Raw genomic sequence first — 20,800 nt, 5'->3', positions numbered from 1 at the left:
TGGTCACCAAACAATATTTGATGGTGTTTGGTCGCCAAACATTTCCCGTTTGGACAGCCCTTTATTTCTCTGTTTTCTCCATAGTTCTAGTTTCAATTGGTGTTTGGAAATGTAGTCAAACGCGGTCTTTCGTGTTTGATATATTACTTCTAACTCTACTCAGGGATGTGATTCATTGCCTGACTCTTCATGTTCATGCGCCCCACACTTTTAATCCAGTTTTTTTACACAGCTTGTAAACACCTTAATATCTACAAGTTACAAAAGGAATAAATGAATATAAAATATCATTTAATAATATGTACATAACGCAATTCACAGAAACTCCAGTTTAAAAACCTTGACAGTATTAGCAACATCATATTCAGGATACAGTAGAAGTGTTTAAATGGTACAAGTTATTCGGATTACTTTGCCTTTTGTTTGATTAACAATAATTATGATACAGGCCATGAAAATTTTGCCTATCAACATGGTGGCTGTATTAACAGGGTAGGATCAAATTTCATGACTGGTCTAAATTGGGTGACATCTTAACAGAGATATCACAATTGCACTTCTAAACAACTGTTCTTTAATAAGAATCCGGACTGCAGATATAATTTAACAAAATTGTTCAAAACTCCAATCAGTTCATTCAATATTAACATTTGGAAGATGAACAAAACTGGTTTGAGTGGCCTTGTAAACAAAACAAAATTATCACTTTAGGATTACAGAAGTTGGGATTTTAGAATGTGGCCGTTGGCCATATTAATGTGGTGGCCGCATTAACGGGATTTTCTTATAAGAAAATGTATGGGCGTTTTGCTGGGACAGAAAAAAGTATCGGTAATAACGAGGTGACCATAAGGTGGGGCTCGACTGTTTGCAAAATTTCCTCACTGAATTTTATCTTCAGGGGAAATCATGTTTCAGTCTCACTGTGTAGTCACTTAGGGCGGATCAGGTCCGTTAATGGACCAGGTGACCAAATTCATGGCTATTGATAAATCACAGCTCACAAAGCAAATTGCATTTTAAATTATTATTTCCTAACAAATGTACAAATTTATAACCAATAAATTGAGAATAAAAATTATGCAGGATAGGGGAAGCTTATGTTGTATACATTACTTCCCATCTTTCCTAGATGAACATTACTGAGCACTAATTTTTAAAAACGTTGTAAAACAAAAAGACTCAGAATCTTGATACTTGACTGAGTGTGTTGTATCCTTGACTAGTAAATACCATAAGGTATACGTACATATCCCTACAGTGCATTTTGTATTAAAAATAATAAATTATTATGTTTCATAGAACATGTCCGAAATCAACCAGAGGTTGTCAGTGGCTTCTCTTTCGTCCTTTTAGACATTTCTTTCTTTAGATTTCTGTTCTCGGTCTGCAAAACAATAAAGATAAAGGAACAACAGACACTATTAATCTTCCACTGGTTAGAAGTTTTCCTTGATCCAGCAACAGCCTATTCAAAATGGACAACAAATTCCAGTCAGGTGCAAGATAACAAATTTTAACGACTTCCACTGAAATGCCGTTTGATAAAATACTTCTATAAATAAATGTGCTGGGTGGCCTTGGTTTGAGTACATGTAGTTCCACTTTAAAGGGATAACTTAAATGCTGGTAATTTCAAATCCAAACAACTTAAGCAGAACTGAGAAACACATTCCCCACCACCTTAAATGTACAATGATGACCCCTGTCAATTTGATGGGACCCCAGCCAAGCCCAGCTTGGCTTTGAACTACACCTGTATACAAAATTATTTACCTGCAGATTGTCAATTCGCTCGGCTTGTTCCTTCTGTATTTGATTGATCTTCTGCCTGAGTTCTTTTTCCTTCTCCCATGCTTCAGCTTTTAGTTCAGTGAGCTTGTCAAAATAATAAAATAAACATACAATTTTAGACCGTCAGGTGAAATCGGTATCACAACAGTACTGTACATGTAAGTATGTAACTGAGGTAACAGATAAGGTTTTAATGTATAGAGCTTGCTGCGGTATACAGGTCACATTGAAAAAGAGTCTTTGAAACAGTGCCTGATCAAACACTTTTTATTTGAGGGGGAAAGAACCCTGTTACCAGGTAGTAAAATTATCCTTACATTTCTACAATGTACATGTACATTAATAAATGTACATTAATACATGTACAGACATGTTTGAGCTCCTGTTGAAAAATTTGTCCAAAGCCCCAAAATTGCGAAGTTTATATTAAAGAATGAAGCTATTTTAATTTCCACAAAAGAACATATAACATACTTTAAATTGGACAATCACAGATTTCCCTATAAATTTACTCCCTCAAAAGTCTCGTTTCTTACCTTTTTTTCCTTTTCAATTAATGCTTGTTCTTTTTGTTGTAATTGTTTCTTTAGATTTACCACCTAAGACAATGTTCATTTGGTTTAACACAGTATTTAAATAATGAGTGATAATGAGTCTCACGAACTTTAAGTCATCTACATGTATTTAAATACATGTAGGTGTTCACATCAATTAAGTCTCAGAGCACAGACATACTACAACAGTTAGCAATCATTGGATGAGGTTGACCAAAATATTGCACATGATTTGTCAGTGGTGAGCAGAGGCAAATAATTGATTTGCAAGACACTGACAAATCATGGCATTTTATGATAATCAAGTTCAATGATTGTTTTATCATTCTGTCATCAAGTTTGTTTCCATATTTAAATCACTCTCTGACTACTCAGGGAGGTGAACTGCCATTTTTCACCTGAGAGCATGGCTACAAATTATTACACATGAGCAGAATATTATTTGCAGCTAAACACATTTAGACAGTATGCATTAGATGACGATTATTTGTAGACAGTTATTTGCAGGTTATGTTAATATTTAAAACACTGTATGTAAAGAGGGAGAGCCAAAGACATCTGCGTCCATCTATTGGTTCACCTTTACAAAACATACCTGCTCTTTAAGTTCCGTTAGTTCTGTGATGTGAGACTCTAGTGGAATGGGTTCATTTGCTGCATCACTGCAATAATCAAACAAGAAAAAAATATAAAAGTGTAAAATGTAAAAAAAATAATAATAAACTTAGTACAGCAACTGCAAAACAACTGGGCTGCTTACACAGTCACAATGAAGAACAGCATGATTTACGTGTAGATCTATAAAACAACGATATAACCTAGTAAAGTAGAACATAATGTAATGGCCACCATTTTTAAGCTACAAAAAATGCCAAATCAAAAACCTCTCATCTCTCCTAACCAGACACTTCTCTAGTAACAAGGGTGTCTGCCCACAGAAGGTTTGACTGTACTACATGTATAGGCCCACAATACGTGCACAAGGCCTCTGCAACACTGTTTTTGCAAAATGATAGGAAAACATTGCTAAATTAAAAACATCCATCCATTTAACACCAAGGGCAAGAAAATAGAACACTAAAAGGTTTCATTAAAATCACTTACCAATGATAAACTGTTTACTGCAGATTAAAAAGTTATAATTTGATTTCATGAGTACACAGAAATATGTGCCATGCACCATTGGCAACTCAGAAAATGAATCTTTCTATTTAGAAAATAACATTTGAAGCACAAACTCACTTGGCCATGCTACTGTAAAGTGCGACGGTAAGCGGACTGTTTCTTGCACTCCCAGTCCTCTCCAGGGCAGCAGCAGCAGCTGATGGTGGCTTGCCATCCTTAATGGGACTGCGATTGTTCTCTGTTTTAGCAAGTTTATAGTGCCTGTCTTTCCTGTTTTAAATTCAGTGACAAAAAATCAAAACCCTAAGCAAAGCTAAGACCTAATAAACCTGGCTATAACCAAATACATGTATAAAATGACAAGCCAGATAAAAAAAAAATACTAGTTCCACAATCCATGTTTTTTTCATACTGCTTATTGGCCCCCACCCCTTCCCCCAAGACATAATCCTCCCATCCCCTGTTTATAAGTCCACCCAAAACCCCTTATGAAGTTTTATTTAAGTTCAGGATAATAATTATTATTAAAATGTTTTCATTGATATTTCATTATCTTATGAAAATTGAACCTAGTAAAGCTATATTACCAAATATCAGATCATTACTTGACATAATTTGTTTGCTGGCTGTCCCTACAAGGGAAAACCAATCAGATGTACCCTGTGGCTACACTGTAACTGCTTCTAAGATTTTGTCTACCACCCAAAATATAATGTCATGGAAAAATGACAAACATATACATGTATGAAATAAAATATCAAAAAAAACAATATTATTACGTATGATGTTCATGCTAATTATTAAAAAAAATGATAAGTCAAATGTAGTGAATAGTTTCTTTCAGGTCAAAACTCAAAATTCAAATTGTAACTGAAGTAAAAATCAAATGAAATTTGAATCATGGTTTGGAGTGCACTCTATACAGTGAGAAATGACACAAAAATCCACCAAAAGATATTTTTTTAATCATTGATGCATATGATGTAATTTCAAAATTAACCAGACCTGTCTCTCTTGCGATGTTCCTGTTCATTGGGCGGTGGTCTTTTTTCTCCTTTTTTGGCTTTATGCAAGATTCTTTTGTACGATAAAGTGCACAAGAGGCAAAGGGTTTTGCCATCCACCTAAATAGAAAATTACATAACTATATTTAATTTTATTGCTTATATTGCTGGAATATTTCATTTAATTTTAATTAGTAGAATTTTTATATGACTGAGAAAATTACTTCATTGTGATTGGCTGAGAGCAGGCAAATTTATCGTTCATTTCTAATTTGCAAGTCAACGTGTGCACATTCGTCATTTTCTCAGTCATATAATAAATGAGTAATTGTATGAAAGCTTAACAAGCAATTAAGGATTTACACATTGAGTGATATACTTGTTGAAAATTCTTTCAAATTGCACTCGCCTTAATTAAAGCTTGTGAAATTTTGAGGGAATTTTGAAATATAACTCATATTGTAAATCCTTAATTGCATTCGCATTCATACGATTTCACCTAAACAAATTAAAATTTTATTCTGACCTTTTCTCTCGACTCCATGGGCTTCTCAAAAGCGCAGCTCAGTTTGCATTGTTCACAAGAGACTGGTGCACCATACTTCCTTTCTGAACTCACACACCTAAGTAGTTTTAAATGACATGTTGAAGTCAGCTGGGAAGGCCAGTAAAAATTTCTAAAATCAGCCTGTAAGAAGACTTTTATTTGCCAGTACAATTACATGTACATGTTACCTAAGAATTGGTTCAAGTTAATTATTTTTGCTGACAACTCAGATTTTTCAAATTACACCATGTAAAGATGTATAATAAGACTGATTAACTAGGCTAGCAGCTTGCCAATTGTCAAGACCCATGTTTATCTAAGCCATTTGATATTTTCCCAGTATGGCCTGTCTGCATTTTTATTTAATAAGATTTATATTGACTGTACAGTCACGTCAGTTGAAATCATAATTTGGAGAACAATTCTGGTTTTTGCAGGGATGGAAAAACTAAGAAACCACAGAGAAATCTTCCAAACAGGGTAAACATATTCTGCACAATCTGACCCCAGATTCAAACCCAGGCAACATTGGTGGGCCCATGTATAAATGACAGAACGAACATTTAACTCTTACAGGGCCTGTATAGTTGTAACTTTTGATACACGTAGAACTAAATAATAGAAAAGGCACTTAAAAATCTGTGAATGTAAGTTTGTTCTCACTTGCCTGGAACACTTTTTTCCATCAAATGCTGCTCTAATGTTACAGTACTCACAACAGGATGGCTGGTGAGTAATTAAAAAGTTACTTGTAAACATGAAGCACTCGAAAAATAAATCAAACAATCAAAAGATATATAGAGCTGCCCAGTTTGAATTCTCACTCTTATAAGAAACTACTTTTCTAAGGTTTATAGTATTTTTGCACTCTGATCTCTTTATCACCTGGCCATATGTCTTGAGGTTGTGACTACATTTCTTACAAACTGGATCTTTTTCAATATTCCTAGAAACAAACAAAAACATGAAATTACAACATTTAAGCCTGGTTTCCGCAAGTCAACCAAACACAAGATAATTGGTAAATTGGTTTACTCCCAGATATTCAGGATTTAATGTCATACATGTAACTTGAAAAAATAATATTACTCTGGGCTTTTCAATCACCTTTCAATTAACTTATATTTTATAGGACAGTTGACAACATTAAGAAATGTAATGGCCTTGAGTGTCCAACCAACTATTTAAAGTTTCAGCAATTAACCAACCAACCTACAGTACCTACTCACACACACTCCAACTGACTGACCAATGGATTGATTGATTAATCAATTTCTACATCATGTGTTACGTATATTATTTTGGTTTAATTCTGTTTATCTACTCAGATTTCTTTAATTTCTTCTTTTTCTCTTATTCTTTCTTTTAACTAAACTTTATACATGTAATACTGTTAAAGTAATAGTAGCTCCCCAGAATAGCTTTGCTAGCTGCAAGCTACTAACTAAAGGCTTTTAATCCAATTAAAGGTACTGTTCCTGTTCCTGTTCCTGTAACTGTTGAATGATTGATTGAATGATGGCTTGATTGAATGATTGAATAGCTCACTGATTGACTGACTGCATGATTGATTGATTGATAAATTGAATGATTGATTGATTGATTGAGTGAGTGAGTGAGTGAGTGCGTGCATGCGTGCATGCGTGAGTGGGTGAGTGAGTGATATTAACTGACCTTAAGAGATGAAACTCTAAACGACAATATGTACATGTCACCAAAGGGAATGTCTTTCGGCAGTCCTACAAAAGACAAAAATATTATATCGTGTTTAATACCAAACCACCGATAACTATTTGAAACTTTCAATTCAGTAGGCAAGCATCCCCAAGCAGGTTAACAGATAATTGCAACTTAAGCAATACAATGTTTTCTTTTTTTCTCGGCAGTAAGCATGTCCAATTTACACCACTTTCTATACAATTTGTACACACCTGCCTCACTGGTAATGACAACAGTAACATTCTGAAATGGGCCCAGAGTGTTTTCGTTATCAAAAAATCTTGACATTCCCCATGCTATATGCATAACCAGAGACCAATTGACCTGGGGTCACACTTCAAACCAAAAACAAATTCCAAGTTAAAAAATGTGACATCCTCCATGCTATATGCGTCACACTTATAACACAATTTGCATTACTTATTTGGGTTGCTAAGGTTGAGTACAAACATGTAACAAATTTCTATGGTGTGGACTATCTGGTCCTTCAACTCGGGAAATAATCAAATCAAATACAAGTTTCCCTTTTTCTGCTTTTCTGTTGCATTCGCTTTTTCTTACTATCTATGTGTAGATGTATTTTGTTTTGTGATTTACAGTGTATCAATGCCTCTTTCACTGCCCTTCTTTATCCAAGGCTACATCTCTTTTGACATTCTGTGGAATAAAAATTTGCAGAAGGAAAGTTTCCAGCCTCTCAAAATACTTCCAGCAAAGACCTGATTCTCACTAACAGTCAACTACGGCTGCACAGAAAGGTCTCAGTCTGCTCATGTACAAAAGGGTAAAACCATGAGAAAACCATAAACCAGGCTTGACCCAAAGCCGTTCCATTTAATGAAAACACCCCCAAAAAATTGTACATGGGCTTGCCATTTTTGTAGAGCATGGTACAATATTGCTCTTATACCATGATGGCTTAAAGCCAAGAAAGCACTTGAATAGCCCACAGAACAGGCAGATTAGCAGGACAGACAGCGAAATGTGATACACGAATGCGGAGCACGACCACGAGCGTGAACTGCAAGACAAAAAAATCCGCCTGTAGTCACACCTTTGTTTATGCTCTTCCAACTGTTCGCCTGGGGAACGGTTTCTGCTGATTGGTTGCTTTAAGCCATGTGATGTCAGACACAAGAAAAAACCAAAATGTGTTAAATTGAGTGACAGCCCTGCACGGACTCCTACAGCACGTAAATTTCTGTATTTGCCATTCTCTTATAAATTCCAGGGCAGTAATGTTGTGTTATCAGGACTTTTTTAAAAGCAGAGTAGAGCCGTTGGACTGCTAAAGGTCAGAGCTCTGGATGGTTTCAGCTATTATCTATTGCTTTGTAGAGTTAAACACCTCTGTAATTTGCCATGTGCTGAGTTAAGTGTGGTTTGTCTGGCCTCATTTCTATTGCACAAACGTATGTTGTATCTCTTTTTAATTATTCACTCTAGAGGGACAAAGTCGGTGATCATGTTGATTACTTGCATTCTATGTTGTGATGCCTGGCCCAGTTGTTAGGTTAAAACTGTGTTAAGTTATGTGGTTCGTTACCACGGATCACATTTAGCTTTGTCCTCCATCACCAGAGACTGCTGTAGTGTTATTTCGAGAATCTTAGAGATCCGTTCTGCGTCGTCACAGTTATGTTTCTTCCATCCTGAATTTGTTTGAGCTTTTCCTCTCCTGAGCTTGAAGTTTAGTTTTATACCTCCTCTGTTTGTTCTGGCACCACATGATTTAAATTTAGCTAAATTTAGATGTTCACGTCTGTTGACTGTTTGTATCATGTATACATTTATACAATTGGTTACTTGAGACATTTCTTCCCGCCAATAAATTGAATTGTTTTGTTCTCTCTCATTCTTTCATGCCAATCATTTCAAGGGGCAGTAGGGCATAGACAATGGTGTGACTACAGGCGGATTTCTTTTGTCTCACCCTTCACGTGACTGCGTTTCGCTCTCTGCCTGATTAATCCGCCTGTTCTGCAGGCTAACTCTTGAATTGCATTAGCCAGTGATCCAGTTGTTTAATAACATCAATCAATCTGTATGGTTTTCGATGACTTGTTATGTCCTGGGTTATAACAGGTTATAACAGGTCATAAAAGGTGATAACAGGTTATAACAAGCTACAAGTACAATTTGACGTGAGCTGTTATTATGATTTTTGTTCAGGTGTATTGGTGCATTTTTCTCCTTAGTGCACATGCTAGCCATATCTTTTTCACTGTTAATCAATCAGTCTTATATTTTTCAAAGTCAACCAACCAGCTAACAAGATGTGACAAAATTGCATTCACCTCCGGTCCCAGGTTTGGCTTCAATTAAGCTAGTTACACAACTGGGCTTTGAACATGAAAATTCTGGTTTTTACCTTGTCATCAAACGTATTACCGTCCATGCATCTCCCATGGACCATGATACATCATAAACGTAGCATTAACAACGAATTCAATCTAGTTCTTTACTTCCAAAGCCACAGCAAACTTACGTTGTTAATTTCCTGGCCAAGCCGCTGTACTTTGCAGAGCAAGCTCTAGCGAGGACTAGCGAATGATACTGTTTCAATTTATCGTTGCAGTAAACGTTACGTTAAGCTGAAAATACCTTGCAAAGTTGATCTCCCTTTGAAAGTTGCTCGAAGGGATGACGGCTGTTGCAGCTCGTACACGCAAAAAGAGACATCGTGCAAAAAAAGAGACCAAATCACGACCGATCGACGTCTTCAATCTTCGTGAAAACGTTTGCTCACTTCGCTTCTCTTCCGCTCTTTTCCGCTCTTGCTTCGGTCAGTGGAGCCTACCATGAAATCAAGCAGCGGTATCACCATAGAAACTGTAATATATAATTCATGTATCCCACATTGTAGTGTAAGATAGTGTAAAGAAAAGTTCTCCATAGTTTCTTAACAAATTGACGTCAGTTTTTCATGCGTCTGTCCTGTTATTGAACATGAATTTCGTCATAACATTGTCAGAGTAGCTGTGGATCCACGAGGCGATAGCCGAGTGGATCCGCAGACTACTTTGTCAATGTTATGACGAAATTCATTGGTACACAGTACAGTACACAGGCTGGGATTCCACCCAAACTAACTTCTCATAACAGTATGAATCATATCTATATAATTTCACTTTTTAGATAGGCCAGCCTCAAAACAAGAAGAAAAAAATTCGAATGGGAATGAGGTAGAGGCGATCGATGTCGAGAGAAAAAGAGAAGGGTCGGGGGGCTTCCCATATTAAAAGGGCGGGGGTGCTCGTCAGAAATATTGAAAAGAACACCTAAGAAGAACCAAGATCATGTTTTGTGGGCGTGGCTTGGAATTTTTTGTCATCCCTAAGAGGTACCAATTCTACTCAAGCTGTCATATGTTTCCTCTCAATACCGTAAAAGTTACCACAAAAGCTCCCGCTGTGGATCTTTTGAGGCTGAATACCCTAAGAAGTATCAAAACGACGAGCTCCCCGGTCCTTTTTACATGAGAGTCCCCCCCGGGGGGGAGAAAATGTCCCTACTGCATAAAAACCTGCGTGAAATTGAGTTTTGTAGTGCACCAACACCCAAAAAACATGCGTGGTAATGATCGTGTAAGAAACAATTAAAAATCAATTGTTTCGCAAGCAACCTTTGAGGTTTCATTTATGATTCCTAACTTACCAAGACGATCAGTGCAAGCAGGAGAGAGTAAACTTGTGTGGGGAAGGTGTTATTTGTTTTCATTTTGACTTTTTTATATTTTAACGAAGTCGGGTGGCTCCGCTGCTGTTATTGTTGTCTCACTTTGTTTATTATTGTTGTTTATTTAACCTGAATTACAGATAATGATATTTTACTGAAGTTGAAGTCATTACACCCCAGTCATGGCCCTATCTTTTTCTCTTGAAATTTAAGCCATTTTCAAACTTTTAGCTTCATGTTTGCAATAGCATTTCCATCCATATTTCCTCTCTCCTCATATCCACTGACCTGCAGGGGTGATTTGGGAAACACCTCTAAAGCTCTCTAAACGCACTCGCATGTAGACCCATGTTGAAAACTTATATAGGTCTTCTTACGACTCCGTTTGGCCAGCTTGCGTGCACTCGCGTTGACTTGCCATGACTTGCGCTCACTTTGGCCGAGATTGTGAGATCAGCAAATTTGCACGCAAGTCGAGGCATTTGGCCAGCCAACCCAAGTCAACGCGAGTTGAGTAACGTCCATTAACCTATTATTAGCCAATTAAATAAAGGATATTTCTGCCTTGAAATGGGTTTTTTTTTGCGGCTTGCGAGTACTTGCGAGGAAACTTGCGAATCCGTTTGTTCACCCAACGCAAGTCTCTACGCAAGTTCAACTTGCGACTACTTGTAAGTCCGTTTGGCCAGGACTTAAAACCGCAAAGGCCGCTAGTGAATCAGTTAATGTAATAATTTAAAACCAGGAATTCTATCATTGATGTTTCATCGTTGGCGCGGTAACAAAGTTAAGTCTGAACACACCACATACACTTGTTTTCTCCCAACAACGTTTAATTGTGTTTATATTCTACATGACTGTTTAAACACCAACCACCAACACCATATAAGAAAAACTTAAAGATACTGTATTTGATGAGCACAAATAGAAAACTAAAGCTGCTGCAGAACTGAGAATGCTTCCTTCAATGGTAAATTAATTATTCCTTATTTTCTCTTTAAACCGAATTATTATTCTATTACTTTATGCACGGAATCCTCCATCGCTAGCCCCCAATAAATATCAATATTTTCATCGTTGTCACCATCACTCCATCGTGGTTTCCAGGTCTCGGGGCATACATTTTTGTTATTTATGTCGACACACACACACAGACACAAAAATAATATACTACTTTCTGCTTAGGATCATTCCTAAAAGTCACAGGATACACACATTCTTACCCAGGGAACAGCAGGTTACTTTGTAAGATGTGGAGAGAATCATGGGAAATATACGTGCGCATGCGGAGATCACACACATCTCAACGCCGTTATGAGCCCTGGGTTCCACACGTTTCACGGAACCGCCATATTGAAGATGGTAGCAAACTTGTGCGGAGTATAACTGTGGGGCGAAATCGCATATAAAAGGGATGGGGATGCTCATCGGAAATTTTGAAACCCCTAAGAGATATCAAGACCCTGTTTTATGGGCGTGACTCGAAATTTTATTCACCCCTAAGAGGTACCGCCTTCACCTGATTTTGTTTCATTATGCACATTGTTGTCTTTTTGCTCGGTAAGAGAGAGATAAATTTTAAGCACTTGGTTGCTAGTTGAATCGATTTGGGTGCGAACTCGGTGGATGTGAAAGCTTCAGCTATCGACAATAGGTTTTCCCCCAACTCTTCTTAGATTTCCGCACAAAATCTAATCGTTAGCTTGAAAATTTAACGGAACATCAAAAAATTTCCTGGAACTTATGAATGATTTCAAATTTTAATATTGACTTTCTCATTCCTGCTGAAGTGTTCGTATCGCGTAACGGGTATTTGAACCCACATCAAAGCGTATTCTATTCTGTAAAATTTCGTCGCAACAAAACCCGAAGAACAGTTGTTATTGCTATCGACACCAAACAGCTTGAAGCCTCCCTTCCAAGCGAGCCAGGCGCATTTCTCAAACGCTTGGTCCCTTGTTGCACTTTCATCGACCAAAAGCCAGCATTTATCCGTTTCTATGGAGTCCATGGTGTTTTTTTTTTACCATTGCCCGTTGTCTTAGCGTAACAGCCAAATTTTTTCACACTGGGATATTCTGGTATTTTGCTTTCTGTGAGAAAAAGAAAACAGAAAACAGAAAGCAGCCAGACGATTAAGCCTTCCCTTGTGTTAAGGTTAGGGTTACGAACTATATTTGGCGATCTAGCGGCTTTGCCATTCCAGTGATTTTGTTTTTGTTCTAATTTTATAAAGGAGAAATATTAAACAAATTCCGACGGCAGTCCCACGTCCCACGAATCGAAGAAAGCGATGTAAGGATAGAGAATTGATTAAATGTTTGCTGGCACTGCAGTGCAAAAAGGCATATTCATTGAAACGCTGTAGGGACACGTCAGATTTTGTTTTTTTGTTTTCGTTTTTGTTTTTGTTTTTGTTTTTTTTTTTCAAAAAAAATATCTGTACCTCGACTGCAGCTTGAAGTAAGTTAGTAAAGTAAAGTAAAGCAAAACTTTATTTAACAGGGTAGCCCGTTAGTTAAGTCAGCGTCTAAATGAAATATAGAATAATCTTTTGAGGTTGCGAAATGATGTTGACACTTACTTTCCTTTACCATTTAGGGGGCGTTGTAAATTGTTTTACATTAGAATACGTCTTAGCACTAGCTCTCGGTAATTATCTTTTTAGTTTTCATGCAATGCCTTCAGTTGACACGTTTTAGTGTAGTGAGATGGTCCAATATCCAAATAGTGTAGTCTTAAGTATTTTTTTTGACGACGGAGGATAATTGGCTTTGAAACGAATAGGACAGATTAAATAAAGAATTTCAAGTTCTAAGTAAAAGTTGAAAGATCCATATGATCATAAAAAGCAGACTAGTTTGGAGGGTCCGGAATAACTAATATCGACCCACCAAATTGTTCCTTTGCCGGGCCAACATTTTTAAGTGTTGGACCGGGCACTGTCCCAAATGATCCCTGGTTGTTTTGTGGCTAACACAGTTCCCCAAAAGAATTCACTTAATCGTAATATATTTTTTGTCTAATTGTCTTATCCTTATTTTCTTTTGAAACGTCAAACGTGGGTAAACGGCAATTAATTTGAATCTGGAAGTTGACGGCATATTCAGTCATGTAACAAATCTCTTATCAACCAAACTTGCTCGGGATGGTACTGGGAGAATATCGGTCTTGTTGGTCTGTGCTGCCTGAAGGCCTTGGGCCCATATTTTCCCAGTACGGCGCTTGCGCTTGGCTAATCTAAGATATATGAAGTGCTCTGTGCGACGGAAGTCTAATTTTGTTTTATTCTTCCCGGCTTCAGACAGATTTCATCCCATTTCATACAAATTACAACTATAGCGCCTCTTAATCTCAGCAATTATTGTATCATTCGTACTTTTTCTTGGAAAAAGGCAAGTATTAGGCTTTAAATGTGCGGCCGCATTACAAGTTAAAGTGGTTGAGGTTTCAGGCTTTATTCATCACTTCTTCGTTGATGAATCAATGCCACCTCACGGTTTAGTTGATGCCACGTGCAACAATGGCGTCAAACAAACGCTTAATTATTGGCAAACAAGTTATACCCTCTTTCGTGGCACAAAAGATTACCATAGCAACAATATAACACGTTAAAAACGCACTTTATTTTGGCTTCCTGGGCTTAAAAAAGAAAACGAGTCCGGGACCCAATATTGTAGTTAAAGTCTTGATCAATAACGACTTTTTATAACATAAACAAGCAAATAAAATATTAAAGTTAATAACCGACGTTTCGGCGTCATCGTGACACCATTCTTAAGGCAAAGTGAATAAATTAATACAGAGATTTGACTTTAGTCTCTACGAATTAGCATAATAACAAAGGCTCACAAGTTCAGATATGCTCACAAGTCAGATATGCTTTACACTTACTTTGTTCCAGAATAAACCTTTTTATCATTATATAAGTTAGTTTTGCTCTTCTTTATCGTAAACACAAGAATACTTGACTTTTTATTCAGGTACTTGCCTGCACTTAATTGTATTGCTGTTTAGCTACTCAGTTTATGGCACCAAATCAGAGCTGTCAAGTTGGTGGTGGTGGAACTTTATGGCCAAACCCATAACAACTGTGACTTTTAGTGATTTAAATAGTGGTCATTCTAAGTTATTTACACTTTGTAATCTGAGTTCTCCCCGTGGGGTCTCCCATATGAAAAGGTTGGGGATGCTTGTATCCTTGCTTAGGGGTATAAATCAAGGATTTTGATAGCTCTCTGGATGTTAAAGATGAAACATCACTATTTTCAGCCATCAAAGTATTTCTCAGGGTGCACTTGAAGAAATCAAACTAAAACATGCTGTCATTTCTGATTTAACTGGTATCTTTTAGAGCTAGTTGAATACAATGTATTCAATGTATAAATACAATGTATTTAATTCCTTTAGGAATTAACTTCAAATTTTTTAAACAAGCACCCCCAACCTTTTCATATGGGTGCCCCCAGGGTTATATCTATCCACAGAAGCTACTCACAGGAGCTGCAAGGCTATTAAGAGAATTTATGTCACAGGATCAGTATCCACTGTCTTGAGATCAGATGTGCTGTTATTCAAGCCATGCAAACACTTCCGCACCATTTCCTCGTGATTATAACTGACATCCACATAATCACTACTGGCCTTCATAGAATTCATCCAAGACTTCACCTTTGGCCAAGGTGTTAGATCCAAGCAGACCAACTCTAGCAGAGATAACACCATAGCAATCCAGCTGTCTGCAAGGGTAGGAACAGTGCAACACAGGAAATCACGCTGGGACAGATAGTGCTTTTCCAACGTGTCCAAGTGAAAAAACACCTCAGTCTTGCCAAACTCTACTAAGGATGCATTGCCTTCTTTGCCTAAGGCATCTTCTGGTCGGCTTAAACTTGGGTAAACGTAATTACTTGCAACATCCCTAGGTATTAAGAAAACTTTTTTAGTTGTAGGCTAAGCAACATGTTAAAGCACCTACTGTCTGTACTACCGTTAAATTAAATGATCACTGCATTTGCTTAAGTGCTACAACCCCAAATAACAATGTGTGCTTACAGTATGTACAACCCCTAGGCTCTAAACCTGGGAGGGGGACTCCCATGCGAAAAGGTCGGGGATGTGATTGTCTCGCTTAAGACATAAATAAAGGATTTTGCTCTCATTTAGGGTGTTCAGGGCGAGGTTTATTTTTTGCATCAAGGTATCCTTTTAGGTTGCACTCAAAGAAATAATTATCATAAAAAAAAAACACTGCTGTCCATTTTGAAGTGGCATCTTTTAGGGGTCAAATAAAGCTTGAGACACACCCAGACTGGTCTCCTTTAGAGGTTTAATTCAAATTTTCAGATGAGCAACCCCCACCTTTTCACATCACTGGGAGTCCCTCTCCACAGGGCTCTAATGCAGTACATATTCAGACATTTGTTCACTGGTATTTACTAGAGAAGTATATGTAATACCTCAGAAGTGTGGTTGCCGCCCAGTTTATAACAGATTCTATCAGCAGTCGTTCATCACTCTTCCCAAAGCCAGCATAGTTGGTGTATTTCTCTGCCAAATAAAATATTGTAGCTTGGCTGTAACAAACAGACAAAGTACAGTCAGTTATCAGGTTAGTTTTGACCTGCACATGTACCATATTATGTTACTAAAATTAATGCACGTTTAATGCGGGCTCTAATCATTTGAACCAACAAGTCAACAAAAACTAAGTGATTTAAACCAAAAAACCCTGAAATGGATTTTACATTACTTGAGAGATTGAAAAAAAAAATCACCTATTTCTGAAAAAAGGTGTAACAGCAAGAAAATAATCCTGGTAGTGCATTTTAAATCAATTATATCAGCACTCATTTTTAAGCCACAAAAAGTAAGCTGCATTGTTTTTACTATATTTGAACAAAATTCCACAACATCAATGTATATGGTTCAAACGTTTTGTTGTCATTCTCTACACTGCAGAAGAATGTCGCTATCCAGAACTCCCCACTTACTTGAACTCAAGTCATTTTCTCTAGGATATACTTTTTCTGTCACTCTTGTATCAACAGTCTTGAACCCCCGAAATCTCCAGCTATTTTGTGTTTCCCATAAGAGTTTGAGACAGGGAGGTTCAACAGTTACTGTATAACTATATATATTTCTGGATTTATGAAAACAGCATTTAAGAAATTTTTACCCTGCTCAAGCATATTTCCTCTAGAGTCTAGACAATAAAAAAATTCAGAGGAATGTAGCTTTTTTTCACTCTCTTATCTTTCTTTTAATTTTTTTCTCATTTCATCCACTTCTAATCAATGAGTCATGAAATCAAAAGTGTTTTCTACAAAGGAATTCATTTTTCATTGACATGGTATTCTTAAATCCAGTCATATATATCTTAAGTATGCCATGATCCGTAATTGTTAGTGCACCAAGCACCCATCATCTAGCTGCAAAAATGCAACTTGATCACACTTTGTTGTCATTTTGAGTATCAGGGGGGTATTCACGACCCAACCGTCTAGACTGCATGGAGTCTGAAAATGCCATATAGTGCAAAGAGGTCCCATAAGAAAATAAGTAATCATAAAATTTGGTTAATAATATGGTACAGATCGAGTGCAAAGAAAGTTCTGTCCAACAGTCTGCGGCTAGTGAATTTTGTTGCTGGACTAGTGGAAACTATCCTAAATGCTTTTTGTTTTGTATCTCAAGTACTTGCTGGACTGGCAAGAGAATTATCTTTTGCCAAGGAAAATGTTTGAGGAAAATTGAAATTATGTGTAGAAATGTAAGAACTACTTTGGGGGCTAGTGAAAATGACTTTTGAGTTTGTAATTCTTACACGGTTGTAGCTTGCTTGATCGGCAAGCCTAAAAACTGGTTTTCATGTGACATACCTTCCATAAATATTAAGATTTCCATCTTGCAACAATGGCACAGATCCAAGAGGGCTGACGTTTTCAAAATCTGGCGGCTTCTGCTCATCGACATCAACCATTGAAAATGGAATTTTATTCTGGAGTAAATAGAATAATCCATTTAATTCAAGAACATCTCTGAAATAACTCGAGATTGGACAGTTCAATTCCCATGACAACTTAAAACAAAAACAAATAGGTTGAAAGAAGCTTAAAAGTCGCTTTAAATGAAAGCTGTACCATAAAATGTGCCAAATAAGATATATATCAGCGAAACAAACATGGGAATGGCAAAAAACCCTGAATAAGGAAGGCGGAGTTTGCTTGCCGAACGAACATTACGTTTCCTGGTAGCTTACATGCATGCCCATGTAAAAGCTTAAACGATGTTACGGAAACAGCTTGGGTAAACCAGTTGTGACAAAGAGAACCTTAAAAATGAGACATTTATCTAATTTGTGATACACACCTGATTCAAATAAAGCCATGTAATGCGACAAGAAACGCAGTCTCGTTTCAAGAACAACTTTAGTCCTGGCGCCATGTTGTAATTGACTTCCTCGACCCCAGGTTGTCATCAGCCAAGCAAGTATGGAAGTGTTGGTAACAAATATATTGGTTATTGACCAAGCGTGAGGACAGGAAGGCAAGATATTGGCCAAGTTCTTTTTCTGCGTGTTAATGGCCGAGACGATAAACTCGCCAAAAAAGAACGGGTAACCAATCACAGCGCAGGACTTGGTTCATCTTGCCCGCTCACGGGTCGAGCTAGATCACGGTATTCAATATAACTAACAAATTTTGGTGAGATCCTCTGATCCTTCCTCTTTTCTCGAAGACCATGCCTAAATCGTCCCACGTTCAGATTTGTTTGTTCTATAAGAGAGGAAGAAAACAACTGAAAAAGAACTTTTCCCGACCTTACATTTGTGTTTATTTGCTGTTTGTTTGTTTCCTTTTTTTTAAAGTTAAAATGGAGAGATGCAGTAAAGCAAGCGATTTTTGGAAAGAAAACTGATAGAGGTTGCGCGAGTAACCTCTTCCAGGAGTCCAGTTAGTTGGTGGCGCATCGCCAAAAATAGTACACGATAAAATAGGGAAGCGCTAGGGACGGCGCGGTCGCTCCTCGCACCAAGCCTTTCTCGCCTGTAAGCCCTGGCCAAACGATCGCAACATTTTAACGCAACATATCTCAACATTGTCGGGTGCAACAGCGTTGCACGCGTTTGGCTACCCTAATGCGACGTGTTGTGACATAGTCGACATGGTGGGTGTTGTTGGCTCAAGTTTGAAAATTGTCGAATTTTTCATGCAACATTTGTGGATGTTGCATGATGTTCTACTCGTCTGGCCAAGTTCCATTCTCGTCCCCAGTGCTACTCGTCTCAAAATGTCGTTGACGTTTCTCCGACCACGTGACCAAAAGAAACGGAGGCTCTGGGGACGAGAATGGCCAAGTTCGTACAACAATGTTACGCCAAGGCATGCGCACTAGTTCAAATTGCAACACCCAAGATGTCGCAACACGTCGCAACAGGGTGGCCAAAAGCGCGCAACATGTTGCGCCCCACAATGTTGCGAAATGTTGTGTTGATATGTTGCGATCGTTTGGCCGGGGCTTTAGATGCGCGCGAAAGGCTAGGCAAGGAAAATTACGTATTTTGGTCTGAAATAGGAATATGCACCCCCCTCTAGCAAAGATCCATCGAATACCTCTCGGAGATTAATAGGGTTCATTATCAAAATAGCTTGTACAAAAAGGGCCTGTTGTGAATCACATCTGCAGAGACACAGTATCACTAAAAGCCAGTAAGCCAGACAGTATCAACGACTATAAACAGAACAGCAAAAACGAAAACCGTACAGACGCGGTCATTAAAGAGGGAAAGACCAAGTTAAATAAGCTTTTCTGCAAACATCTTTATTCAACGCGTAAAAAAAAAACCACACAAACAAAGCAAAAAACAGAGATCGTTTTTTTCAGATGAACTGGCCACACTTGAAGACTGTTAGTGTCTGCATGCGTGGCATATCGCTCTTGTATACGCAAGCTTGTTTCATGGTGAGCTTTACTGCTGGGCGGACTCCTATATGACAAGGACGGGGGTGCTCGCCGTACCTTCTCGGGGTTAAAAAATTAAGAGGTCTTGGTACCTCCTCAGGTGATCAGCAGGTCCACAGCGGGAGCTTATGCGGTACGTTTTAGGGTATTGAGCCGAAAGAAAGTCAGAGTCAGTTAGTGTGTTGTTTTAGAATTGGTACCTTTCAGGGGTGAAAAAGATTTCAAGCCACACCCACAAAACAGCATCCTGGTACCTCTTATGGTTTCTTTTCAAATTTTCCAACGGGCAACCCCATCCTTTTTGAACGGGAGTCCCCCCCCCCCCCCGGGGCTTTGCTCACGGCAGGTGACGTGAGTGACAGCTGTTTGGAAGTAATATTGCCTAATTTATGTCATATAACGAGAATCATAACTAAATTGTATCAGGAAAAAAAAAGTCCTGATTACGGTACTGAACTGAAATTACAACTGGCTTTTGTAGAGAAAAGGCACTCAAACAGGCTAATTTTACATTCGAAACAGTATTGTCCAAAGTTTAGCAGTGACACTCCGGACTCTTGAGTGATTGCTTTTCTCTGACATAAATAGAAAATGCGAGACACGCATGAACAAAAAAAGCTAAAAATTAACAGCTGAAATAAGTGAGAACGCCCACAGTTCGTTAACAACAATAACTAAAAGTCTTCTAAAGCAGAGGTTCTATTGTGTTGAAAACAGCAGAAATTTAACGGCCCGTCGCGCGGGTGAATTTTTAATGGTTTTCCACTAAGTTTAACAAAGAAACTTACTGTGACCGACCCTGTCCTGTAAAGGAAATATAAAGCGAGGCTTTAACTAGTTAACGATGGAGTCAAATACGAACGCGGTTGAAGGTTCTGATAAAGTGGCTGAAAAAATCCACGTAAAACAAGTTATCACCTATGTAATAGAATTCCGGGCTAATGTGAGGAGCGGCCTAAGATTTCACCGTACCTAACTGCCCCAGACCGGTGCTGTCTGTGATAAATACAGGTAAGGTGTTTCTCGCATTGAACAGTTCAAAAAAGATTCAGTCTTCTGAGATAAAAAAGAAAGAATATCAACCTTAATTCTTACTCTTCTTCCATTTTGAAACCATGATCAAAAGTCGTGTGGTAATTTCTTCTGGCAGTATTTCATCGTACCCAAACTGAACAGAGTACGTTACTTCCAGGAGCGACAGAAAGAGATTGCCATGTTCGTGCGCGAAGGTTTTACTGAATTTTCAATGTATATACTATTATTGAAAGCCATTTTCCCTTTTTTTCCTCATACGCTAGACAGCAATAGTGGTTTTCCTTTATTTAGGGTCGAAACGTGTTCATATTGTAAGCTGCTTTTACTGGAATATCACCCCAACCTTACAGCTATGGCATACATGATAAAGGGAAATGGTT

At 37.9% G+C, this 20,800-nt stretch overlaps 2 protein-coding genes across 2 annotated transcripts; both read right to left on the bottom strand.

The window, feature by feature from the left end:
* Positions 1-274: 274 nt before the first annotated feature.
* Positions 275-9,489, bottom strand: LOC145481040 (protein FAM76A-like). Its single transcript, XM_081459425.1, has 11 exons — positions 9,348-9,489; positions 6,699-6,763; positions 5,910-5,970; positions 5,692-5,750; positions 5,004-5,100; positions 4,479-4,597; positions 3,591-3,743; positions 2,944-3,010; positions 2,331-2,393; positions 1,777-1,878; positions 275-1,387 (listed from the first exon to the last, which is right to left on the bottom strand). The coding sequence occupies exons 1-11, from the start codon at positions 9,423-9,425 to the stop codon at positions 1,316-1,318; spliced, it is 936 nt and encodes a 311-aa protein (XP_081315551.1). The 5' UTR covers positions 9,426-9,489; the 3' UTR covers positions 275-1,315.
* Positions 9,490-11,131: 1,642 nt separating this feature from the next.
* LOC145481026 (uncharacterized) lies at positions 11,132-18,100 on the bottom strand. Its single transcript, XM_081459407.1, has 4 exons — positions 17,793-18,100; positions 17,303-17,421; positions 15,881-15,997; positions 11,132-15,342 (listed from the first exon to the last, which is right to left on the bottom strand). The coding sequence occupies exons 1-4, from the start codon at positions 17,865-17,867 to the stop codon at positions 14,946-14,948; spliced, it is 708 nt and encodes a 235-aa protein (XP_081315533.1). The 5' UTR covers positions 17,868-18,100; the 3' UTR covers positions 11,132-14,945.
* Positions 18,101-20,800: the final 2,700 nt, after the last annotated feature.

The sequence above is a fragment of the Orbicella franksi genome, chromosome 3, assembly GCF_964199315.1.
Source record: "Orbicella franksi chromosome 3, jaOrbFran1.1, whole genome shotgun sequence".
In the NCBI taxonomy this organism is placed as follows: domain Eukaryota; kingdom Metazoa; phylum Cnidaria; class Anthozoa; order Scleractinia; family Merulinidae; genus Orbicella; species Orbicella franksi.
Note: the sequence above shows the minus strand (reverse complement) of the source record. Positions and strands in the feature narration are given on the sequence as shown.